The 27,171-nt window shown below is 32.2% G+C and overlaps 4 protein-coding genes across 6 annotated transcripts; 1 reads left to right on the forward strand and 3 right to left on the reverse strand.

Moving 5' to 3' along the window:
• The first annotated feature begins 5 nt into the window (after positions 1-5).
• LOC111429572 (kelch-like protein 6) lies at positions 6-7,967 on the forward strand. Of its 2 annotated transcripts, none has more exons than XM_023065513.2 (6): positions 6-256; positions 311-1,025; positions 1,076-1,165; positions 1,218-1,413; positions 7,143-7,264; positions 7,313-7,967. In XM_023065513.2, exons 1-6 carry the CDS (start codon positions 110-112, stop codon positions 7,876-7,878), a joined length of 1,836 nt encoding a protein of 611 aa, XP_022921281.1. In that variant the 5' UTR covers positions 6-109; the 3' UTR covers positions 7,879-7,967. The 2 variants fall into 2 exon arrangements, with proteins under 2 accessions (XP_022921281.1, XP_022921282.1); XM_023065514.2 differs by having other exon boundaries at positions 1,112-1,165.
• A 4,937-nt stretch (positions 7,968-12,904) lies between these two features.
• LOC111429582 (trypsin-like) lies at positions 12,905-19,174 on the reverse strand. 2 transcript variants are annotated; one of them, XM_023065526.2, is made up of 8 exons: positions 19,082-19,174; positions 18,869-19,026; positions 18,735-18,822; positions 18,520-18,680; positions 18,348-18,467; positions 18,136-18,291; positions 13,133-13,272; positions 12,905-13,070 (listed from the first exon to the last, which is right to left on the reverse strand). In XM_023065526.2, exons 1-8 carry the CDS (start codon positions 19,122-19,124, stop codon positions 12,971-12,973), a joined length of 966 nt encoding a protein of 321 aa, XP_022921294.2. In that variant the 5' UTR covers positions 19,125-19,174; the 3' UTR covers positions 12,905-12,970. The 2 variants fall into 2 exon arrangements, with proteins under 2 accessions (XP_022921294.2, XP_071051157.1); XM_071195056.1 differs by having other exon boundaries at positions 19,078-19,174.
• LOC111429581 (replication factor C subunit RfC38) lies at positions 13,356-14,546 on the reverse strand. Its single transcript, XM_023065525.2, has one exon. The coding sequence runs from the start codon at positions 14,480-14,482 to the stop codon at positions 13,418-13,420; it is 1,065 nt and encodes a 354-aa protein (XP_022921293.2). The 5' UTR covers positions 14,483-14,546; the 3' UTR covers positions 13,356-13,417.
• Positions 19,175-24,905: 5,731 nt separating the features above from the next.
• On the reverse strand, positions 24,906-26,225 carry LOC111429583 (tRNA methyltransferase 61). Its single transcript, XM_023065527.2, has one exon. It carries the CDS (start codon positions 26,007-26,009, stop codon positions 24,999-25,001), a length of 1,011 nt encoding a protein of 336 aa, XP_022921295.1. The 5' UTR covers positions 26,010-26,225; the 3' UTR covers positions 24,906-24,998.
• Between the last annotated feature and the right edge of the window lie 946 nt (positions 26,226-27,171).

Below are 27,171 nucleotides of genomic sequence, written 5' to 3' on the forward strand. Positions count from 1 at the left end.
GACTTTCGTTAATTGAATTGTAGGTTAGGTTCACATCAACAAAAACAAACCCTTTTTAATAAAAAATCTTAATGATCTCACCCCTAAATCGGTTTTTATATTAAAAATCATGGAAGATAATCAAAATGTTACGTTTGATGTTGAAGGAACGTTAATTAAGTGTAAAAAGATTGATTTAGTAGAAAAAAGTGATTATTTTAAGGTTATGTTACACGGGGATTTTATTGAAAAAGATACAAATATAATAAAACTGCAGGTAAAATTTTATTAAAATCTCAATTTATATCAAAAATATTTTCTTTTCTTATAGGACGTTGATTTAAATTCGTTCAATATAATCCTAAAAACATTATGGGATGAATCATACTTAATTAATGATGAAGATTTATTAACAGTTCTCCAAACGGCCTCGATGCTTCAATTCAACCACATAAAATCGAATTGTATTGAGAAAATAACCGAGTTGTTATCCCCAATAAATTGTTTAACAATTTGGCAAATAACAGAACAATTAGATATAAAACCTTTAAATTTGAAAGCAAAGGCGATGTCTTTAGTGGAATTTGAAATAATAAAAGACTTGGATTGTTTATTAGAATTAAATATAAACCAGCTTTTTAAATATTTATCAAACACTAAGTTGCGCACAATAAACGAATTCCACGTTTTTGAATGTTGTATGAAATGGTTTTATGAAAACAATAAGAAGGAAAAGTTGTGCGAAAATTTTGATAAGAATAGGATTTTTAAAATATTCATGGCGTGTATTGATTTTAAAACGATTTCTGATGGATTTATTACGGAAATGTTGCTTTACCCAGATTTAAATAATGAAATTGTTTGTTTATTGGGGGATATTTTAAAAATTAAAGACTCAAATTTAAAAGAAATCGATTATGATGATGAATCGTTGAGATTTTTTAATAATTGCAAACAACGTGAAAGTTTTTATTCGCCTTGTTTAGTTATCGATAGTTTTCCAAGGAGTTTTAAAAGACAAAAAATCTCTTCAATGTGGTATTATGGTAAGTTAATTGTTGTGATTATAACTAGATATAGTTCGTCATATTTGTAGATAAGTTTAAAAGAAAACGACAAAGTTTGATTTTAGAGAATTCTCCAGAAATGAGTAATGCATCAACATCTAAAATTATCTTATTATATGGTAAATAAATCGTTTTATTATAAATAATTTTTGATAAATCTTTCATTTTTAGATGTTAAAATAAGAGATTTTTGTAAATTAATTAATATACCTCACGAGAAGCATTCTAATCTTCAAGGATTCGAATTAATTGGTTATAAAGAGTTATTATTTTTATTTGGTGGGGAGATTTCGTTAGGAAAAGGCAATTGGAACAATAATTTTTGGGTTTATAACACAATATGTGATAGATGGGAACGAAAATCAAAGTATTTATTATTATTTATTCATTAATTGAAGAGCACTTTTCCAAAACTAAGTCCAAAATAATTATTTGTGGATATGACTTCTGTAAAAAGTTGTATAGAACACATTCAGTAGAAATGTGTTAATATGAATATTTAGGATTACTTCATTTTTTTCTTACAAACAATAGATATTCAATTCACAAATGTTAACCCAAAAGTAAACTAAGTTCTTGGACATGAGTAACGTTTGAAAAAATAACAGTAATAAATAAGCACAAAACAGCATTAACCCTTTGCAGTCTGCGCTACATTCGCAGTTTCATACCAGCCAGTCCGCGCTGAATTTGCAAGTCGCTTATCCGCTTGGTAGAGTTTACTTTGGAAAACATTCATGACCTTGCTAACGTAACGTACTTATAAATTAGTAGATATACAGGTGATTCAAAAAACCGCTAATAGACTTCTAAAGCAGGTAATACATGAAAAATTAAGACTGGTGTGAAGTTATCCATAAATCCCAGCCATAAACTTAAAATATTAATAACCAATACGATTTGGGTCACCAAATTTCACACACAGGTCACTCTTACCCTGAAGAACAGCTTACAATCCCCATTTGGTAAAAAAAAAATTTGGGCACCTTCGAATTAAACCAAATTCTACCACATAATAGAACACAGTTCTAAGTATTTTTATCAATTTTCAAAACACCAAAAAAAAAACAAATATTCTTAAAAATAAAACCAAAAGACAAAGAGTTATAAACTAAAAATAACTAAAGAAAACTAATCTATAATACGGAAAAACAAAACAAAAATATTCCCTTTTCTATATCTATAGTGCTCACTCATCATAACAAAGTCTGTTCACTGAATAAAACAGATCTCAAGTTGCGTGCAAATACCGCTGGTGGTGCCGATTTCAAAGTTCCTGGTAGGGGATTGTAAAGCTTCGGGAGGGTGAAAGTACCGTATTTTCTCGAATGTAATCCGCACCTTTTTTACAAATTTTATGTGCTCTAAAATCAAATGCGGATTACAATCGGGTGCGGATTAGATTCGCAGTCGTATAGTTGCAATTTAGAAAATAGTAAAATAAAATCACATTATAACAATAACACTTTATTAAGGGTTTTAGAACGATTTTTACATTTTTATGTATCATTTTCTTCCCATATTACGTCATCTTCGGATCAATACAGATCAATTCGGATTATACAAAACTTCGTAAATGATGTTATAATATTGTTTTCAGGGAACGTTTTCCATGTCGCCTACACTCACTGAGCAAGTTCAGAAGCTCCTTTAATTGCTATCGGTTTTGTTAATTCTCGAGTTTGTTAATATACATATACATACACAGGTTGTAGTATGGATGTTATTCCACCAGGTATTATTATTATGACAAGAAGTCTAAACCAAGGGCAATCAGTCTATGATTAATTAATATCCTTTTTTAATAATCCTCCTGGTCTAAGACTCCATACTTGTCTTAATCATTCCATTATCAGCTTTTTCATTATCCATCCTTTTTGTTGTGCCCTAACTAGGACGTCATTCGGGAAGTCTTTCAGATTTCAGAATGGTTTTTTTCTCAATATTACTAATGACAGCAATTTTTCCCTATCACTTGTTACTACTAGCATCAATGTTATGCGCAATTTTTCGCAACCACACGTTTATAAAGAAATTTCCCACACACCTCTGCTTTCCAGTGTGTAATTGGGTGGCATATCCAGATATACTACCATTTCGTTGACATTTACAGTTTGAGACAAATTGAAATTTTCTTGAAAATCATTAGGAGCTTTTGGGAAATTGTAGTTCTGCGCCTCAACGATAACCCCATTCGGCGCATAAATCCCACAGTCCAACCTTTGCTAGTATTAAACATTTTTTAGTCCCTTCTAACGTTTTTCTTGAGAGAACTAGAAAACTGCCTCGTCAATTTCATGAAATCGTCTCTCCTTTAGCCCGGTAAATTTTTTGCACGATGCCTCACAGTCTGCAATAGCTTGTCTTTCCGCAACGTTACTCTCATTAACAGCAAAAATTGTACCAGCTTTTCGATTTCCTTAACGCTAACTTAATAACATCATATTTATTTATTTTCCAATTTTTTCTGGCTTGGTAAATTTAAAGTCTAGTCTAATAAAAACTCGTCGTAAGCAAGGTTTCTTTAGGTACATCAGCGTCAGTCAACAGAAAAAATATATATTTATGGTTAACAACAAGCATCGCATCGTTTTGGTGTTGTCGAATTGCTCAAAGAAAGATGCGGATTACATTCGCAAACTAAATTTCTTTACCACTATGCATTTTTAAAATCGGGGTGCGGATTAGATTCGAGTGCGGATAAGATTCGAGAAAATACGGTAAATGATCTTTGAAATAATGCTGTTGCATGCTGCGGATGAGAAATTATACCCTTATTTCTAACATTTAGATTGTGGATATCCGTTCTGAACCTTATCTTATCACTTAAATAACGTGGTTCTCGCAACATTAAAAGTTTATGATAAAAAGTAAGCAATCTAAACTTTCTTCTATTAGCCATGTTTAACCAGCCAGCAACCTGTAACATGTGAGAAACATGTTCTCGTCGTCTAAGTTTATAAATCATTCGTAAACAGGAATTTTGTACACGCTGTATTTGACATGCCGTATCAGTATCCAAACAAGGACCATATACAGTACTACCATAATCAAAATTACTAAGTATTAAACTGTCGCATAATCTTATCTTATTTGATGTCGTCAACAAATATCTACTAGCATATATCATTTTCAGAGCAGCAAACGATTTCCCAACTTTACTAGTAATATGTTCACGGAATCTTAAATCGCTATCAAGCATTAAACCCAAGTTGCGAGACGTGTCACTGACCTTTATTGGTTTCTTGTTAATATTTACGAAGAAAGAGCTAGCATACTTCATACGTGTTTTTTGTGCATCACCACAGACTTGTCTGGGTTTATACTCAGGCAATGTTCTGTGGATATGTCAATCAAACTACGTATATCACTCTCAAGCGTTAACCTACCCGAGGTTATATTTTCAGGAGGAAACGATAAATAAATTTGCGAGTCATTTGCATAGAAGTGCACCTCGTAGTTTGATAATGTTCTAAGAAAATCACAGGTATATATACAATATAAAAGAGGCCCATAAAAGAGTCTTGAACCTTGTGGAACTCCGGCTTGAAGTTGTTTTGGTGTGGACAATACATTGTTCAATTTGACACCTATCATTCAAGTAGCTCGATATCAACGCTTGAGAGTGAGAACTGAAACCTATATAGTGTAATAACGATACTAAAATTTTATGATTTACTCTATCAAATAATAATTCCATTATTCCATTATGCCTTGGAATAATCCAAAGTTACTAATGCAGTCAGATAGTTTTTATCACATGCTCTTAAACAATAATCCACAGTATGCATCAGCGACGTCTCGCAACTGTAATGCTTTCGGAAGCCAGATTGTGTATGTGGCAGGATACCATACTTGATCTGTCTCCTAAAATCTTTGATGGAAATTGACTTCTTTCCATGAATTCTTCTATATAGCAAGAAGGAGTTTACAACAGCCGTATCAATTATCCTTGTGAACATACACCAGTACCATTTCTTACCGCTTATTGCTATAGAATGTTTTTCTAGGAGCCAATCATGATGGTCTACCCCACCCATGTATGGATTATAATGGTGAGTCTTGGCTGAGCAACTTACACTTTTAATTTTTGTACTTTGCTCCATCTTGCAACTGATGCACACTGTATATAACGTTCCATCTAGTCGTTGTTCTTAGTTGTTCTTATAGCGTTTTGCTGTTATACGAAAGTCCCCCACAAGATCAAGCAACAACAGTTTTTCTCTGAATTGTTTGTGAGAGATGTTTTTATTGGTATTAGTAGGAGATGCTTTGTATAAAATATAAGCATTGATGATTGATGCTTCCAAACCTCGGAAAAAAAGTTTCTTCCACCATTTTAGGGTTTTACGAAGGAAGCAGTAGGTTGCAGTATATTGGTCTGCTACATCGACGCCGCCCATGTTTTTATTATATTGTACTTGACTTGAAAACTGGCTGCGTTCTATTATCCCCAACTCTTCTTCTGACAATTTAGGATCTTGAAGTTGTCAATATCACATGTTTGCGACAAGCAACTGTTTCCTCAATTCTTACTTTCAGTGATTTCATCCAGAAAGGTATTCCTTTTCTATTCGTCATAACTGTTAAATTTCCGTTAAATAACATTGCAAATTAAGTTATTTTTCTGCAAGTATGATGCTAGTATAGAGTCTATCGGTAAAAATATGGTATCCTATAGCTTCAGGCATTGACTGTTGTAGATTATTATACAGGTTTAGAACAATCCGGCTTGTGACTGGTAAATCGGGATAAATTAGTGGGTTTGTCGTTTGATGTCTAAAATATGGTAAAAATATGTATAAATATCCACATGATGAGTCAGCTAATACGTATAGACGAAGTCCCCATTTGTTTGGTTTTTTGGGATTGTCACGTTTTAAGTAAAATTCTTCCTTTGAATTTACAGAGATATTCTGAGATGTTAACTTAATGTATTTCAAAAGATGTTGAACATTACTGTTTTTTGCACACTAATTTTATGAATGGGTGGTGATGGTTTTGCATTATTTAACGCATTTGTGAGATTCGTATTATTACTTTTCAAAACACCATGGGAGAACAGAGAACGAGTATAAGTACTTTTCACGTGTACTGTTTTTCTACCTTTGTAGTAGGTAAATACTCTACCATTTTGAATGGCTTTTCGTTTAAAAGAAGTACTCATTGCCGTTTTATAATCGTTTATATTTCGTTTTGCAGGACTGTTTAATCCAGGTATACGACAACGTCATCCCTATTCTGATTGAGCTCAATAATTACAAAAGTAAGATTATACAGCCACAACTGTCTCATCTAATAAACCTCTGAAATGTTTAATTTTGGCAGAGGCAGATTCTGGTGCATATCGAAGAAACTTTTACTATATTACTAGACTCTCCTTTCTTTAAAAGTTCATAAAACTTTTTTACACGTAATTTGTGTTCTTTAAGTTTTGTGGTGACACGAGTTCTGATCTCCATATTTGTAGCATTTGTCATCTCCAATTGTGTTTATTCACAAAAACTCCGGTCTAGGAACGCCTTCCTTAAAAAAGTAGGCAGCGATGGATTTAATTTTGAATTGAGATATTTGGGCAATTGACTTAAATGCAAACTTGCACATGTGCATCAATTTTGCAGATGTATTAATCATTGCGTAATCGCTGCTTTGGTTCCGCAGTTCTTAGACGATGCCTCTTTGGTTTTTGCAGTGTTATAAATTTGATAATAAAATTGTTTTGTTAAGCAGCTGAACTATGCATGTACAGTTTATTGAAGAATTCTATAATGAAAATTATGAAATTATGTACCAAAATAGAAGTACTACCAAAAGCAGCTAACCTTGCGAAACATAATTTCGTGCCTTTACGGTTTTTCTATCGGCGCTATTGCGTTTCACAGATTCTTTAGTTTTCTTCCAGCAACTTTTCCGTTTTCCTCTTAAGTAAAGTCAACGAACTCGTAGATCCTCACGAGCGTGGACTTGCTCAATTTTGAGATATAACCTTTTTGTATTTATTTTAAACACAAAAACGCGATTTTCGATTTTTTGGGCTTAGTTAGTTTCGGAAAAGACCTCTTCAATTATTATTAATCATTCAAACTAACCTTTTAGGTTACCTTTTGAGCGTCGTCATTTTGAAACATGCATTTCAAACGATGTTCTTTACATCGTGGGGGGAACCGGAAGTTTCAGAATTATCCAAGATAATATGTTCTATTACAAATATAAAACGAGTATGTTTATAAATAGTTTAAATCATTCCTAATAATTTTTTATTGCAGATGAATGGAGTAAAACGCAAATTTTACCATGCGCTGGTCGTCAAGTAAAATGTTGCGATTTCCAACAAAAACTTTTTTTATTAAACATAAATGGAAAATGTGGATATCTTTTTGATTTAAACCACAATCGATGGATACAACTCCCCATTTACGATAATAACATAGAAGTAATTTACCCAAATAAATTTTCGTTGTTCTCTTACGAGGATAAAATTTATTTAAAAGGAACAAGGTTAATTACAATGAATGTAAAGGATAACAAATTAGTATTGGAAGATAACAAGTACTTAAATTCGATCTTATACGATCAAATTGATTCTGTGATTTGCAACGATCTTGTTTATACGTTATATACGGAAACTGTCGATGATAAAAAACGAGTTGGATTAGAAAAATTCGATTTAAAATCGTTGGAGAAGGAAATTATTTTTGAAAAGTTGAGCGAAAATTCATTTTTGGATTTAAACGAGGATGTTTGTTTGTTTCGGGAGAACATAAAGTTGTTTAATTTTCAACATTTTTCTATGGTGGAAAATGATGATTATGTTGGTGATTATAATTTATGATTATTGTTGATTTTTGTTAAATTAAAAAAAAATTGTTACTTATAAACGGCATAAATCAAAAATTACAAATAAATTAAAACAAAAAGAAACTTAGTTTAATTTATTTCTTATATATTTAATCTCATCTAATCTAAATTTAATATCGTTTTTGATGAAAGCAATTGAGAATAAGAATTGGAATGTTGAGAAAAACGAGATTTTCGTTTTTTATTTCTCTAAAAATATAAGATGAGACAGGAATAGACAGGCTCAAACTATTGAAAATTGTTTGGTGTCTGTCTATTTTTTTCACAGAACACTGACTGAATGACAGCTATCACAAGCACAGAAGCCGCTTGGTACGTTTTATGATTATACAGAATGTTTCTGTAAGTCGTGGCATAAATTTAACCACAAATACTATATAGAGTCAAAATGTTGATTGATGTAAAAATTTTTGAAGAAAATAATCTAGAGTGTGATTTTGTACTTTTAAACTGGTTTTTATTTTATATAGAATTTAAGTCTAACTAATTTCGGCCCTTGGCCATCTTCAAAGACTCTACAAATAGATTAACAACTCATCTTATCCATTTTACAAACAAGTTTCTTAATGTTTCTTTTTCTTTTATTAAAAAAGATCACATTTCAAAGTCGAAATTATTATTAGTTAAGATTATTAGTTACTAATTCACAAAATTAATGTTTAAAAAGTTGTAATATGACATTAAGGACGAAGTGTTACAAGTTTACAGGTTAAAATTTAAGAGCGCTCTTTTTTTAACAAAAGAAATATTAAGAAACTTGGGAAAAATTCGAGAATCATCATGTGACTTTAAAATCGACGATTTTTTTTAATCAATGTGAAATAACTCAAAAAACATGTTAAAAATAAAAAGAAAGTACTGAAAAGTGATTAACACTAGATTAACTTCAATTATAAAACTTCTATTATATGATAACTGACTTCAGGTTTAAAATGTCAACCTCAATTTTGACATATTTGTAATCTTTATTAAAAATCCTTTAAAATGAGTACAAACACGACATATTTATCTTCAATATTAATGAAGTTATGGTCAACTTCCGGTTAAGAATGACAACGTCAATTTTGACATATTTGTAATCGTCGTGAAAAATCCTTTAAAATGAGCCCAAATATATATATAAGCAACTTCCGGTTTGAAATGTCAACGTCATTTTGACATATGTTTAATTTTTATAAAATGTCTTAATATTTGTCACAAAAACAGAAATATAATAAAAAAGAATCAAAAATTAAGGTTGGTATTAATATTTAAAAATTAAATTGCTAACTTCGGGTTTAATGTTTTTTATTCTTTTTTGTTTTTTGAGATAAGTGCGTCATCTTTGGACTCATTTTAAAGGTTTTTTAATGAAGATGACAAAATTGACGTTGACGTTTCAAACCGGAAGTGATTGTATCTCCATTAATATTAAAGCTAAATATGTCAAGTTTGAACTCATTTTAAAAGATTTTTTATGAAGTTGTCAAAATTAATAGTTAAAAGTTCGAACTTTTTGATTTTGTGAGATAAATGCGTCATGTTTGGACTCACTTTAAAGGTTATTTTACGAAGATTACGAATATAACAATAAATTTAAAGTTAACATTGACAACTGATAGTTTTCTTTGCACGACTAAACCTGAATGTTTCTAGTTCTCGTTTTAGTTCAATAAAAACATATAACATAGTAATATCTTATATGCTAACTAGCGCTACCTACCACTGCCACTAGACCGAGAACTACAAACATTCAGATTTAGTCCCACATCTCTCAAGACGGCTAAACTCGAATGTGTAAAACTAGAACTAACAATAGACTTAGAACTAGAAAGATTTGGGTTTAGCCGTCTTAAAAGACGTACGGCTAAACCCGAATGTTTCTAGTTCTAAGTCTAGTGTTAGTTTTAGTGCAATAAAAATATGCAACATAGTGATACCTTATGCTAACTAGCGCTACCTAGCTACTGTAAAATGGATAAAATGAGAGATATTAATCTATTTGTAGAGTCTCTGAAGACGGCCAAGGGCCAAAACTAATTAGACTTAAATTCTATATAAAATAAAAAACATAAACTTTTAATTTTATACTAACATCTAGAAAACGACACTGGTCCGAAATTGTAGGTTCATCTATTTTTTCTATTGTAGAATTTCTTCGTGTATCTAAGTGTCGGTTCTTAGACATATGATGCAAATCGGACTTGAAATCGTATAACGTGATTGGCGCTTAACTTTATCCTTTAAAACAAATAGTATTTTAGGTCTTTCGGTATTCTGCATTTTGTTTAAGATAAGTTACACCTTTACCTACCAGACAGCATGTAAATCTCTAAAAACGATCAAATGTCGCTTAGTCAAGTGATGTATATCGCGGCCCAATTATCTTTATAAATACGATTTTTTTTCCATATCTGTCAAAGTCAAATTTTTAGGGTTTTCGTTGGTATTACTGGTATTACCTAGGGTGCTTAAAAAATGTATGTTGTTTTACTGATTCCTAGTAACGTTTTCAATAACAAGTTAAGAGTTGAGGTTAAGAAGTTTTATATCAAAAATTTAATTTTATATAAATATGTAGATATTATAAATAAATTCACAGCAAATATTAAAATGTTGTCAAGGTGTCAAAAATAATAAAAAATACTCACTTTTCTGAAGAAAATCCTGCTTGCTCACTTTCGTTGCAAATTTAATCGCTCGTAGGATTCGATGCAATAAATCTTACTTTTTGCATTTAAATCACCAAAAAAATAATACAAAAACTTAAATTAGTATTAAAAATGATACAAAAATCGGAAAAAAGGCTGTGAAGTGAAGTTAGATTTTTTTCGAAGTTTCTGTCAAATTTACCTGCCAGATTAATATAACCTAAAAATTGTTTAATTTAATTCTTTTTTTCTAGTTATAGTTTTAATCATTAATGTTATTATTATTCCTTTCCATCTTTGGGAATTTAATTTAATTTAAACAAATAATACCGGTACCAATCTGAATAAACATAAAAACACATAAAAGAACAACAGATTTCAAAGTAAATAAATTAGCAACAAGAAAGAAATAAAACGTATAATAAAAAAAAATAGTTTTAAGATATGAGATTTATAAAATATAATTGACGTGGCAAATCTTGTGAAGATGATTACATTTGTTAATCGAAACCGGTAGAGCTGAACAATTAAATAATGCATCTCAACACACATACATACATAGATGTTTTTAATTCAAATTAAACTAGTTTTAATTGTTATTCAGCACTAGGTTGTTATATATTTCTTACCCTACCTTTCTTAAGACGGCTAAACCCGAATCTTCTAGATCTAGTGTTAGTTTTACTGACAGTATTAGTGCAAAACTATAACCAACTCTGGTATTGCACTAGCACTGTCAGTAGAACTAACGCTAAACTTAGAACTAGGAACATTCGGCTTTAGCAGTATGTTTCTTAAGACGACTAAACCCGAATCTTTCTAGTTCTAAGTCCAGTGTTAGTTAATTTTGCATTAACTCTTACTAGAACTAACACTAGACCTAGAATTAGAATCATTCGGGTTTCTTGGCCGTCTTGAGAGACGTGCGGCTAAACCCAAATGTTTCTAGGTCTAGTGTTACTTCTAGTTTTGCACTAGCACTATCAGTAGAACTAACACTAGACTTAGAACTAGAAACATTCGGATTTAGCCGTACGTTTTTTAAGACGGCTAAACCCGAATGTTTCTAGTTCTTAGAATAGTGTTAATTCTAGTTTTACATTAGTACTGTTAGTAGAACACAAGACCTAGAACTAGAATCATTCGGGTTTAGCCGTCTTGACAGACGTGCGGCTAAACCTGAATATTTCTAGTTCTAGGTCTAGTGTTAGTTCTAGTGACAGTGCTAGGTAGCGCTAGACATCACTATGTTGCATATTTTTATTGAACCAAAACTAGAGCTAAAATTAGATCTAGAACTAGAAACATTCGGATTTAGCCGTACGTTTTTTAAGACGGCTAAACCCGAATATTTCTAGTTCTAAGTTCAGTGTTAATTCTTGTTTTACATTAGTACTGTTAGTAGAACTAACACTAGACCCTAGAATCATTCGGGTTTAGCCGTCTTGAGAGACGTGCGGCTAAACCCGAATATTTCTAGTTCTTGGTCTAGTGTTAGTTCTAGTAACAGTGCTGGGTAGCGCTATGTTGCATATTTTTATTGAAGCAAAACTAAAGCTAACATTAAATCTAGAACTAGAAACATTCGGATTTAGTCTCTCAAGACGGCTAAACCCGAATGATTCTAGTTCTAGGTCTAGTGTTAGTTCTAGTTTTAGTCGTTATTCAGCACGTGTGTTGTATATTTTTATTGAACTAAAACTACTATCCGTGCGAAAAGTCAAGGCCCCTCACTTTAGACATCGATATCTTCACAACTGTTCGATAAAAAAAATTGCGACAAAGTTTGTTGTAATCACTGAACATTTCTACGTAACATATGTCAATTTGAAAATGTTCGGATCCACGGTTTTCTTTTTATCGCGAGGTAAATGAAAAAAGTACCCGATTTTTTACCGTACCGGCAACTTTGCGATTTTTTTTCTCGAAAACTATCGCACGAAAAAATTTGAATTTTGAACAGTTGGTAGCCTGATGTGCTCTTAATGAGTGGCATATTTTATTTTTTCAATATTCCATACAGTTTCGCGGAAAATCGCGGTGTAGTAAGACGCCGTTATGTCGAAAACGGCTGAGTGGATTTCCTCGCGGATTTCACCAAAATATGTCGATTGTCGGATTCTGTTATCAATTTTTCAAAATTAGAGCTCCCTAATTTTTTAAGAGCGATTTAATGGAATTACAAATTAAAGAGAAACAGATATAAGCTCTGCGGGGTCACCGCGGTACCGCCCAATCGGAACAGATGGTGCGTCTCAGACAGGACGTCGCGCCTTATTTCTTTATGGAGGTAAGATAAAGGCGCGACGTACTATTATCTTTGCCGTTTCAAAGCTATCTTATTCAATAATTGTATATCAACTCATTAAATTTAATAATGACATTCTATTTATCTCAAATCAATTAACATTTCCACTTCAATAACTTTTTGAATGATTAATTATGTACGAAAACGATTAGTAACAATAAACATAACACGAATGGAGTTTTATATCGCATATTATCATCAGCTTTACTTCGTAGAGATAAATAATTCCTGGGAAAGAAGTAGTTTGAGTGATTAATAATAATGACATCTTTGTAAATTAAGTTACTTACCCTTGTAAAGTGTTGTAAATCCATGGTTTATAATAAAAAACGTTGGTGTAAACTCCCGGTATTTCATTCCCACATCCAATTCCCCACGAAACAACTCCAATTTGTACACCAGACAGGATTAATGGTCCCCCGGAGTCGCCCTAAAATTAAAAAAATTACTTTTACTATAATTTAATTCGAATTTTAATTTATTTTTTGATGTTTATAAAATAAATTAATAAAATTTTCTTAAAAAATATATTTATTTTATACCAAGTTCACATTTGAATACATTTTTTTTAACAATTAAAACCCTCCAAGTGCTTCTTCAATAAACTTCTTATACATACACATAAAACACACAATAAACGCTTCAAAATGAAATATTTCTTTACTTCCTTGTTTCATTCTATGTTCGTAAAACGCAGCTTTCTCAACAACTTGACTTTTAAGTTGCATATCGCAATTTTTCACCAATTCCTCCACTAAAGTCTTAAAAATGACATCAGAAGGTATCTCGTGGGTAATCAATTCGTACAACATCCCTCGTATTTCACCCAATTTCTGCACGGTTTGATCACGAGTAATCTTTTTGGCAACTTCACGTATAAAAGTTAACCAATCGGGATCTAAAATTTGTTGATTTTCTTGGAAAGGATATTGTTCAACCCGGCATGATTCTAAAATTAATAAAGCCCTGCGTAAATTTCTGTTTGATTTAATCGCGACTTTTTTAGCAAACTCAACGGGGACGTTTAAACCTTCTTTTTTACAGGTTATTTGTAAAATTGAAACGATTTCTTCGATTGTTGGGGCTGGAACTCTTATTGAAAGACACCGACTTCTTATAGCTGGAGTAACTTGGGACGTTGAGTTACAAGTTAAAATTAATCGACAATTTGCGATATATTTTTCCATCGTGCGACGTAAAGCGTGTTGGGCATCTTTAGTTAATTGATCAACATCTGTTAATACGATCACTTTAAATTCTTTTTGACCGTTTATATCTAATTGTTGAGATTGCGCGACGTTTTTAATCAAATCCATCACTACCACACGATCATAAATACCCACATCAGAAGGATTTACTTCTATGTGATAATTACTACTAACAGTCATTATTTCAAGCTTTTTGTTTGAAGGGGTTGTAAATTCCATTTGTTCCATTCGTAAACGATCTACTCCCGGTCCGTATAACTCTTTTAATAGGCATATAATCCGGGTTTTTTTGCCTGCCCCAGAGGGGCCGTACACTAATAAATGGGGAAAATCGCCTTGTTGGGTTAACCGCTTGAGGTTTTGAGCTTGTTCTTTATGGAAATCCAATTTTTGGAAATCTTTCGGGCGATATTTATCTACCCAAAGACTCATTTTCACTTTTTAAAGTAATAAAATCCGAATGTTTTCAAAAAAAAGTTAGGTTAGGTGTCTATAAATTAAAGATGGCAACCTTCAAAAATGAAATAAAACTGTTTAATCGTGAAAAATCTTTTAAATTTAGCTTAGCTTTTTAATAAATCCGTTAAGAACTTAATTATTTCTTATAAATTAACGATTATAAACACAAATTAATTAAATTTAGAAAGGAAATGAAAAGTCACGTTTATACAGTGTAATTTTTCAAAGCTATTTTTTGGCGGGAGATTTAAAACCAGAGAGGATTTTAAGTAAAGTGTAGTTACGAATTTAATTACTTTTTTGTTTAAACATAATAAAAACCTCACTTTGTCCCACATAAAATGCAACATGTTAATATACTATATTAATAATATAATATAATAAATCATAACGTATACAGGTGTTTCATAATATGTGCGCAGGACTTAAGGATATAGCTTGTCCAAAAATTTGAAAAAAACTTTCTATCAACTTACCCTCTAAAATGCACCATATTCGAGATACAGGGTGTTGAAATTTAATAAAAAAAATTCATTTTTTGCGAATATTTTCGGAACTGTTTATCGTACAGAAAACAGCTTTTGTAAGCATATTCTACTCGTAATAAGCTATCACATCCTGATACCTCGGATCAATAATATACAGTGATATCGGTTTACGAACAGTGGCTAAATTAACAAAACAAAGGTCTCAAGTATTAGAAGAAGTAGAAAAATTGTTGTTAGTTTGGATTAATGAAAAAAGACTTAAGGGAGATAGTGTAAGCGAGGCTTTTATATGTGCAAAAGCTTTAGAACTTTATCAATATTTATTGTCGAACCAGCCAAGTACAAGTGATACTAGTAGTGTCATGGAATTTAAGGCTAGTAGGGGATGATTCGAAAAATTTCGTCGACAAACTGGAATTCATAGTGTTGTTAGGTAGAGGCGGCTAGTTCGGATCAAAAGGCAGCAAAAAAATATGTGGAGGACTTTCGTAAATTTATAGACTTAGAAGGTTACGTCTCGAATCAAATTTTCAATTGCGATGAAACTGGGCTATTTTGGAAAAAAATGCCAAAGAGGACATATATATCCAAAGAAGAAAAATCACTACCTGGCCACAAAGCAATGAAGGATAGGCTTACATTATTATTGTGTACAAATGCAAGTGGAGATTTCAAAATTAAACCACTTTTAGTATACCATTCTGAAAATCCGAGTGTTTTTAAGAGCAATAAAGTAATAAAAAGTAAGCTGCCAGTAATGTGGAGATCAAATTCTAAGGCTTGGGTTACCAGAATATATTTTAGAGAGGTCAAATGACGTTTTTGCTCCTTCTGTTAAAACTTATCTTGAAGTAAAGAAGCTGCCCGTTAAATGTGTGCTACTTATGGACAATGCTCCTGCTCATCCTCCAAATATTGAAGGAGACCTTGATCCTGCATACAATTTTATAAAGATCAAATTTCTGCCATCTAACACCACATCCTTATTACAGCCAATGGATCAGCAAGTAATTTCAAACTTTAAGAAGCTATATACGAAAGATCTTTACAAACCACTGCATACAGTTTATTGATAATGCCTGGAACAATATCTCTTGTCGTACATTGCAGTCAGCATGGAGAAAACTCTGGCCAACTTCTGTGTCTGACAGACATTTTAACGACTTTCAGGAAGAAGCAGATGTGATACAAGACATTGTCAACATTGGCATAAGTTTGGAGTTAGAAATCAACGAGGATGATGTGGCGGAGCTCCTGCAGGACCATAGCCAAAAACTCATTCCAGAAGAACTTATGGAATTACAACTTGAGCAGGTGAAAGCTGTGGAGGAGGAGCATTCAGCAGAAAAACATGAGGAACCAGATGCTTTAACTGCTGATATAAAAGATATTTGCAATAAGTGGAATGATGTGCTTTTATTCCACAACATCACCCTGACAAAACTGTTACCGGTAGAGCAGTGGATATTTTATATGATAATGTAATGGCACATTTTCATAAAATTCTCATAAATGTTTGTTATAGACTCCAAATTAAACATGATTGCACACTACAGGAAGGTACAGGCGGAAATGTCTAAACGGGCGAAATATTTTAGATCTCTAAGTTATAAAGACAAAGGTATAAACACGAAGACAGCGATGCAAATATATAAGAGCATATGTAGACCATTGATCGAATATGGCAATAGTGTATCAATGAATCCATCCAGAAAAACGGGAGACATAACTGACAAAGCGGAAAGAAAATGCTTGAGGATTATCTCTAAGATTAGGCACCCAAACAACCCATTACACAACGTAAGAAACAAGACTTTATACGAAATGACTGGTATTGAACCTATAAGACTAAGACTAGACAGACTACGGAAGAAATTTTTAGACAACAGAAACAATTATGAAAAAATACATAAATTATGTTTAAAGAGACAAGCAGCACAGATGGAAGTTGATCAGAGGAAGACAATATCGGAACTTTTTCATAAATACTTAGCTGATAATGAATAATATTGTTAAAATTTTTTGTTGTAATTATAGCCAGCGGAAAGACCATTAGGTCGATAGCTGAAATAAAGATTTATTTCTCTCTGTTTGTTATATATTTGTTACATATGTGGTTTTATGTTTTTTTGATAATTACATCAACTACTATATTTCGCTTTCTGTATTGTTTCAATAAATAAAACCATTAAATGTTGAAACACTTTTCCATAACAATAGGAAAAATTGATTTGGATCACGAACTTTTCGGTTCACGAACAAGGTCGGGGAACGGATTATATTCGTAAACCGAGGTATCGCTGTAATATGTTATTACGTATGATATAATGATATTATGTAATTTGACATTACATTGTGTCCGTTATAGCTCAATAAAAATATACAACAATCCAGCGCTGAATAACAAATAAAACTAGACTAATACTAGCACTAAAACTAACACTAGACCTAGAAACATTCCGTTTAGCTGTACCTCTCTTAAGACAGCTGGTTGGTGGTAGGTAGCATAAAATATTACTATGTTGCATATTTCTATTGAACTAAAACTAGAACTAACACTAAAACTAGAAACGTTCGGGTTTAGCCGTGCGTCTTCAGGCGGCTAGTGTTAGTTCTAGTTTTAGACTATCGCAAGAACTAACATAAGACCTAGAACTAGAATCATTCGGGTTTAGCCGTCTTGAAAGACGTGCGGCTAAATCCGAATGTTTGTAGTTCTCGGACTAGTGTTAGTTCTAGTGGCAATGGTAGTAGGTAGCGCTAGTTAGCATAAAATATTACTATGTTGCATATTTTTTATTGAACTAAAACTAGTACTAACACTGGCACTATCACTAGAACTAACACTAGAACTAGAATCATTCATGTTTAGCCGTCTTGAGAGACGTGCGGCTAAACCCGAATATTTTTAGTTCTAGGTCTAGTGTTAATTTTAGATTTACACTATCATTATAACTAACACAAGACCCAGAACTAGAATCATTCGGGTTTAGCCGTCTTAAAAGACGTTCGGCTAAATCCGAATGTTTCTGGTTCTCGGTCTAGTGTTAATTCTAGTGGCAGTGGTAAAAAATAGAGTACTTATAATGTACAAAATTATAAATTATTTGCAACAAATAAATTAATAATATGTATTACCTGACAAGCATCTCTTCCTCCGTTAACATATCCAGCACAAATAGTTCTATGGTTGCGGAATAACCCACGATATTTAGGTTGAATGTAAATAGCCCCACATGTTACTTCGGAAACAACAGGAACGGTTACACTTAACAAGTCATTAGAAAACTTGTTCTGAAATGGTATTAAAAATAATGAAATAAATGTTTAATAACACTAAAAATACTTTCTTCATTTGATTTTGTAATACCCCAACCAATTACTGTACAATCTTTATCTTCGTATGTATCAAAATGGATTGGAAATGTTGCGAATTTTATTGTAGGGCCTAATTCAAACGGCATATTGATCTGAAAAGATTTATGATACATTAAAGGATTGAGTTTGGTTTGTTTAATTTACCGCTATTAAACCTATATCGCAGGAGTTGTTATAAAAGTTGAATAAGGGGTGTGGGATTACAACCATTGCATTTCGTTCTTGTGCGGTTAGATCGTTTAGTTTTGAGACTCCCATTCGTAGTTTGAATACTCTATGATGTGATGGAGTATTAGTTCTTGGGTCTAATTGAATAAATTAACATTAATTGGTAACATTCATGAAAATATTTATTTTACTCAATAAGCAATGAGCAGCTGTTAAAACCCAAAGAGGCGCAATATAAGATCCACCACACCAATGATTTCCCCTCATCAGAATATTTACCTAAAAAATTACAATGAGGATGTGTTTTTTTAAATAACAATTTTACCATATAAGGATAATGTTTGATGTGGGTTGGTTTTCCCCCGATGATCCGAGGTTCTGGTCGAAATGTCATGTTTATTTGTACCGGTGTTGGTTCAGTACTATTCAATTCATCTATGCTGGGAGTTACTAATTTTCCATACGGGATTTTATCAAATTCACCTACAAAAGAAATGCAAAAAGAACGAAATAACTTCAAAATAATGTTTATACCTACCCATTTGTATCAATAAGATCAAAAACAAGAAATTTAAGATCATTTTTGCTTTTAATATATCAAATAATGTTATATTTTGACTGCTTTTGACGTTTAAATAAGAAAAAATGACAAGAAAAAACATCAAAAAACATTTATTTTTTTAAAATACATCACATACATAGTATATGGAATCAAAAAACATAGAAGTTAATTAATATTAAATTTTGTTACATATTATCATAATAAGAGTGTTAGTGTAAAACTAGAACTAACACTAGAACTAGAAACATTGGGGTTTAGCCGTCTTTAGAGACGTGCAGCTAAACGATATGATTCTAGTTCTAGGTCTTGTGTTACTTCTAGTGATAGTGCTAGTGTTGTAAAACTTGAACGAACACTAGACCTAGAACTAGAAACATTCGGATTTAGCCACACGTCTCTCAAGACGGCTAAACCTGAATGATTCTAGTTCTAGGTCTAGTGTTAGTTCTAGTTATAGTGTAAGTGTAAAATTAGAACTTCAGTGTTAGATTGTTGTTTATTTTTATAGAACGAAAACTAGAACTAACTAATTATCTTTGTCGTTTCAAAGCTAGCTATCTTATTCAATAATTGTGTCTCGGCACAGATATTGAATTTAATAATAGTGAGTCTCTTATGACGGCTAAACCTGAATGATTCTAGTTCTAAGTCTAGTATTAGGTCTACTAACAATCTAGTGTTGTTTCCATGCGGGATTGTTGACAGATTGTGACTGCTCTTACATAGCAAATGCAGATGCGTACATATTTCTACTCCTACTACCTACACTGCTATAATTCAGCTTTTCCTGAAATAATAACAAAAGAGGCAAAAATAAATTGTAAAAAATGGGAAAGAGAAACATCAAAAATATGAAAAACCAGTTAGACGCTTTCCCAACTACTTGAATAACTACCGTGCAATCTCTGTCCTACTTACAATGTCCAAAATTTTGGAAATTGTCATAAAGAAAAGCTTACTTAAATATTTGACTTATGAAAACTTATTAACGACTTGCTAACATAGTAAACTACTGCTTAATGTATTACAAGTGATCATAAGAGGTTTTGATGAACAAAAATATACTCAAATTGCCTTTTCTGATCTTAGCAAGGCTTTTGATTTTGTAAATCATGACATTCTTACTAAGAAATTGAACAAATACAGAATAAGAGATAAGGCCCTTAACCTGTTAGTTTCATCTCTCGATCAGCGACAACAACAAACTCACTGGAAAGGTACAATATCGGAGTGGAAGAGAGTCGAAACAGGTGTTCCGCAAGGTTCGGTTCTCGGACCGATTCTTTTTTTGATCTACATAAACGATCGCCGAATTTTGTAGCATCGATACTTCCTTTATAAACGTGGAAAAGGATATTGAAAGACTTCAGGTAAAAACAAGTACAACAATGGTTGAGACAGAAAAGTGGTTCAACTCGAACATATTAATTAATATGTTGATGTATTGTACATTAATGGATTCAGAAAAAAAATCTTAATCCAATAACGCAAAGAAAAACATACCGAGCAATTTGAGAATCAAAAGTTAATAATCGCTTGAAATTGAAAATCGCGTTGGAAAAAGTTTATTTGTAGCATGAATCATAGTATTCATGAAACCTTTTCCTTTGATACCTCGCTCATGAAAATCGGAATGTAAATGACAGAGTTACAGCTTGCGGCATTCTTGTGTGACAACCTGCATATACAGGTGTTTTTTCTCTGCTAATATTACATTTAAAATGTATGTATGGTACATAAATGGATTCAGAAAAACAAACTCTATCCAATGACGCGAAGAAAAACATACGCAGCAATTTGAAAAACAAAAGTTAATAATCCCTTGAAATTGAAGTTGGCGTTGGAAAAAATTTATTTGTAGCATGAATCGTAGTATTCATCAAACCATTTCATTTGATACCGCGCTCATGAAAATCGGAATGTAAATGACAGAGTTACAGATGGGGCGTTTTTTATCTTACACCCTGTATATCACCACTAGATTTAGTTAATGAAAATATGGCTAGTGAACACTATTTAAAGAAACATACCTATGTCAAGAATTTTACGTTTTCCGTAGGTCAAATCATAACCTATACGGTTTGATCGCAATTCCCGCTAAATTTGGCTGTTTTTCTCCTGCAATCATATAAAATTATACAGAGTGTTTTGGTGACTCGGGAACAAATTTAACCACATATACTAGAGTGAAAATGATGACGATTCATGTAAAAAAAATTAGTAAAAGTCTTCAAATTTCAAAGATACAGGCCATCAAAGTTAGGAAATTTGAACACATTTTTCCAAAAATCTTAAACACTATTTACAGTAAACCGCTGAAATTTGGTACAATATAAATAAATGTGATGTAAAATCGTTAGGCAATTTATGAGTTTTATTGGTCCGCGGGAACAATGCCATACAGGCTGTTCCTAAAGTTTGTTTGCTCAGTACATTTTTATTCTATCATAACCCTACATTTATTTTTGCAGTTTCTGATAATAAATTTAGTTTAGAAACTTTTATTACTCTTAGATAATATTGATAAAAATCACCGTTTTCGTGTTAAATGTAAAAATGTTGGGTTCCGATTTCAATAATAGTACTAAAAACAAGAAATCTAAGTTTTTGAACATTTCCTTTAGTATTTTTTATTACTTGTCTTGTACTTATGTACTTTTTTTATTATTCGTGTTAGTGTTGTCTTTTTTTTGTTGATTTTTAATTTATTATTTTTGGATTCTTTTATTAAACCAACTAAAACAACTTAAAAATGTGATTTAGCTAAATCTACACTTGGACATGTTGCATACCTAATAGTTATGACAGTTCAGTTCGATTTTAGTGTTATTCGGAGCCTAACATTTTTGCATTTAATACGGAAACGGTGGCTTTTATCAATATTCTCTAATAGTGATAAAAGTTTCTTAACTAAATTTATTATTAGAAAATGCAAAAATAAATGTAGGGTTATGATAGAATAAAAAAGTTCTGAGCAAACAAACTTTAGGAACAGCCTGTATAGCATTGTTCCCGCGTACCGATCCAACTCAAAAACTGCCTAAGGATTTTATGTGATATTAGTTTACACTGTACCAAATTTCAACGCTTTACCATAAATAGTGTTTAAGATATTTAGAAAAACGTGTTAAAATTTCCTAACTTTGATGGACTTTGATGTTCCCTGAGTCACCGAAACAGCCTGTATAGTTATATAGTTTTACGTTCGTGTGATGTGAGATAAGATGGAAAGAAAAAAAAATAAAGCTGAATATCTCTAGGAGACATTTTCGTAGATTGGTTACCGTTAATGAAACATTTTAGTAATGTACCATAATTGTCACCTGTATGTTGCAGAAACGTTTCAATGAAACATAAAAAGGACCGGACATTAGCAGTTTCAGACACGTTTCAACTATGTTTCAGAAATATGTCGAAGAAACATTTCATGTTTCAATAATATGTATCAGAAATGTTTCTGAAACGCAAATTTGTTTACTGGGGTGTTAATTCTACATAGTAACAGTGCCGTCTTTAGAGACGTGCGGCTAAACCCAAATTATTCTAGTTCTAGGTATAGTGTAAGTTCTAGTTTTACACTTGCTCTGTCACCAAAACTAACACTATACCTAGAACTAGAATCATTCGGGTTTAGCCGTTTTTGGAGACGTGCGGCTAAACCCAAATGATTTTATTTCTAGATATACTGTTAATTCTACATAGTAACAGTGCTAGTGTAAAACTAGAACTAACACTAGACCTGAAACGAGAAACATTCGGGTTTAGTCGAAACTTTCTAGTTCTAAGTCTAGTGTTAGTTCTAGTTTTAATTGTTATGCAGCGCTAGATTGTTGTATATTTTTATTGAACTAAAAGTAGAACTAACACTAGACCTAGAACTAGAATCATTCGGGTTTAGCCGCACGTCTCTAAAGACGGCTAAACCCAAATGTTTCTAGTTCTAGGTCTAGTGTTAGTTCTAGTTTTACACTTGCATTATTACTAAAACTAACACAAAGATCTTTAGAGACGCACGGCTAAACCCTTAAACTTTATAGTTCTAGGTCTACTGTTAGTTCTAGTTTTAATCGTTATTCAATACTAGATTGTTGTATATTTTTATTGAACGAAAACTAAAACTAACTATCTTTGTCATATCAAAGCTAGTTATCTTATTCAATCAACACAGATATTAAATTTAATAATAGTGAGTGTCTTAAGACGTCTAAACCTGAATGATTCTAGATCTAATTTTAGTGTTAGTTGTACTAACAATCTAGTGTTGTTTCCATGCGGGATTATAACAAATTGACCTACAAAAAAAATGCAGAAAGAACTAAACAACCTCATAATAATCTTTTTGTAATTCGCGACGGTAACGAAAGCTTCTAACAGTACTCAAACGGGTGCTGTAATGAGACTCCTTACAGCATCCGATGCTGTAATGAGATTTTAGTAACATTTTATGGAACCAGTTCAAGTTGGTGATATTGGGTCATTAATTTTTCTAGTTGTCAATGTGACAATGTTTGTCTATGGATGTTTAAACGCGTTCTTAGCATCGAATACAAGGTTCACAATGATGAGGACATTGAACACTGAGCAATTTCTCTTATTTTGGGAGGTGTACATGAAACATTTTTGTCAGGTGAATACATTTTGTGTTTTGACAGTTTCTAATTGTCAATTCAAATTTCTATTTTTAAGTGTTACCAACTGCTACATACCTATTTCCCTACATTGTCAAAATTTATTTTAATTTTGTTAAAAAAAAGGATAAAAACGCGAATTACAAAAAATAGCATAAAAAACACATTTCATAAGACTTAAAGCACTCATTCATTAAAAAAACTCGTGGCTTCGCCACTCGTTTTTCAACTTGAATTCGTGCATTTCAATCGTGTCTTACGAAACTTGTTTTTTAATATACTATTTTGTTATTCGCGATGGTAATGAAAGCTATAACAGTACTCAAACGGGTGCTGTAATGAGACTTCTTACAGCATCCGATGCTGTAATGAGATTTTAGTAACATTTTATGGAACAAGTTCAAGTTGGTGACATTGGGTCATTAATTTTTCTAGTTATCAATGTGACAATGTTTGTCTATGGATGTTTAAACGTGTTCTTAGCATCGAATACAAGGTCCACAATGATAAGGACATTGAACTCTGAGCAATTTCTCTTATTTTGGGAGGTGTACATGAAACATTTTTGTCAGGTGAATACATTTTGTGTTTTGACAGTTTCTAATTGTCAATTCAAATTTCTATTTTCAAGTGTTATGGCAGTGGCGCCGACTTTTTAATATTTGAGGGGGGGCAGAACTTTTTCAAATGGTACACCTTATTACAATAATGTATTGTACAATACAATTGTACACTTTTACAATTGTCCGGGGGGGCTGAAGCCCCATGCCTCCGACTACGGGGGGGCTCAAGCCCCGCAGCCCCCCCGTAGTCGGCGCCACTGTGTTATGGTATTACCAACTGGTACATACCTATTTCCCAACATTGTCAAAGTTTATTTTATTTTTGAGAAAAAAAAGGATAAAAACGCGAATTACAAAAAATAGCATAAAAAACACGTTTCATAAAACTTAAAGCACTCATTCATTAAAAAACTCGTGGCTTCGGCACTCGTTTTTCATCTTGAATTCGTGCATTTCAAACGTGTCTTACGAAACTTGTTCTTTAATATACTATTACATCAACCCATTTGTAAAAAAAAATGATAAATTTAAGATCATTTTTGCTTTTAATGTATCAAATAATGTTATATTTTAACTGCTTTTGACGTTTAATTAAAAATTGACAAGAAAAAACATCAAAAAACATTTATTTTTTTAAAATACAACATCACATACATAGTATATGGAATCAAAAAACATAGAAGTTAATTAATATTATTTTTTTTACATATTATCATTTGGATCCCTCATTACATTATCATTATCGTCTTGAATTTGTAAATGAATATTTCTAGCCCAAATTGGTGGTAAAGTTGCAAAAGTTAAAAACCCGGTATGTCCTGCTTGTTTACTAGGAGCAATTGAAGTCAACGTCTTGGAAAAGCTCATTCCATCCTTATTCCTAGTGTCATCATTATCGTTAATCATATCAGTTTTTTTATCCCTTAAAAACTCTAAATTTAACATATTCAAGCTTTTCGTTTGCACGTTATATTGCGATTGTAAAACCTCGACGGTTTGTAATTCCTGGAAACCTAATTCTTTTAGTTTTAAACAAGCTTTTTGTACTTGTTCTATACACGGCGAAAACGAACATATTCTCCCGCCGGTTTCTTTTAAACTGTTTAAAGCATGCGGAATTGCTAACCAAGGATGGGGCAAATCAAGGAATACCGCATCAGCTTTGTGATCTAAATCTGTGCCAAAACCATCAGTACACACATCTCTTTGCTGTACGGTTACATATCTTTGCAATCCGTGATCGTAAAACTCATCTTTGGCTATATTAACTCGATTTTCATGAAAATCAAAGGTGTATAAATGACCATGTGGTTTTACAGCGCGGATTAAAGCGTGTGATAATGAGCCACTTCCCGTACCGCTTTCAATAACGATACTTCCTGGATTTAATTCTAATTGTAACACAATCATACTTGCATCTGGGGTGTATATAATTTGGGTACGATGTGGTAAAGTTAATGTCCATAATTCCGGTGTCGGTTGTAAAACGTACCCCCAACCTTTACTCAAAGTAATCTTCGACCCATAATCTTTCCCAATCAAATCTCCACATTTTAACGCCCCATAAGGGGTTTGAAACACATTTTCAATCAACACACCTTTTTTACTTTTCGTTTTTGGCTCGGCTTTTACAGCGTAAACTTGATGTATCGTTAAATAAAGGATAACAGTATCACTTTCTTCAATTACTTTCTTAAAACCATCAAAACTCATGTTGGAATGTTCTTGGATAAAACTTTTTGAGGTTAGAAATTTAACTTTAATGTTATGAATTTAAAAACGTTTGATTTCGGAAGGGGGTTGTTCAGGTTCGGTTCTTTGAAGAGGATTTGAAGTGTATCGATTTGTTTAATCCAAAAATAAACTCAGGGACACTTGTGCAGAGGGGTGTTAATAGCGTTAAGGTGGTCCAATGAGGAATTTAGGTTAAGGTCAAGGTTTATAGAACATAAGGTTACCTCATTCCCTATGCCTCTGTAGTATCGATTATTACCCCGCAAATTGACGTCACTGGTTCGATACAGTCAGAATAAAAGATAGCTTATACACGTGCCTATACTGTGGTACAGTCTATATAAAATATTTAAACCTCGCATCGTGTTGTGTTGTTCATAGAACCAGCTACGTCACTGACCCACCTTGCCTCTCAGAGGAGGAGAATCGGTATTGGGTAACCTTACGTTCTATAGACCTTGGGTTAAGGTCGTGTATTCAACACGTGCGAAATCGAATTTGAATAAAAATTAATTAAATATTATATTTACTTTAAATAATTATGAAATAATTAGTTATTAATTAAATAAAATTTTTCAACTTTATTTCTTGTACTAAAAAATTGAACGCGTGTGGCGCCATCTCTTGAGGATATTTTGAAATTATTCAGCTAAGAACCGAACCACTACAATACAGGTTGGATTGGATTTATATATAAAAGCTCCAACCACAGAATAACTGTTTGGTGCCACTATGTGGCTCCAATTAACGTTCCGACTGGTTGGGGATTCCTCAAATGCAATTACACCTGTCAAATAATACCGCCACATTTGAATTTGGCATACTGCATCATATGACGTGAGATTGCATCTGACGAGCTTCCAACCAGTTATAACGTTACCTGAATCAAAGCTATAATGTCAATTATAATCTAATTAATTAATCATACCATTATTACTTTATTTATAATCGCTATAATCTTACCGAAAAAACACTGTACTTGTTTTACTTGTGACAACTTAGTGACGTTTTCATTTGTCAATTTTGAACAAACTTCACTTTTAAAATACTTAGCGGCAAATTTAAAAATATAAAACGAATTGGAATTTATACTTTTTAAATTAACAAAATAATACTGGTAATAATTGTTATTGCTGTCTCT

The sequence above is a fragment of the Onthophagus taurus genome, chromosome 3 (genome assembly GCF_036711975.1).
Source record: "Onthophagus taurus isolate NC chromosome 3, IU_Otau_3.0, whole genome shotgun sequence".
NCBI classification, from domain to species: domain Eukaryota; kingdom Metazoa; phylum Arthropoda; class Insecta; order Coleoptera; family Scarabaeidae; genus Onthophagus; species Onthophagus taurus.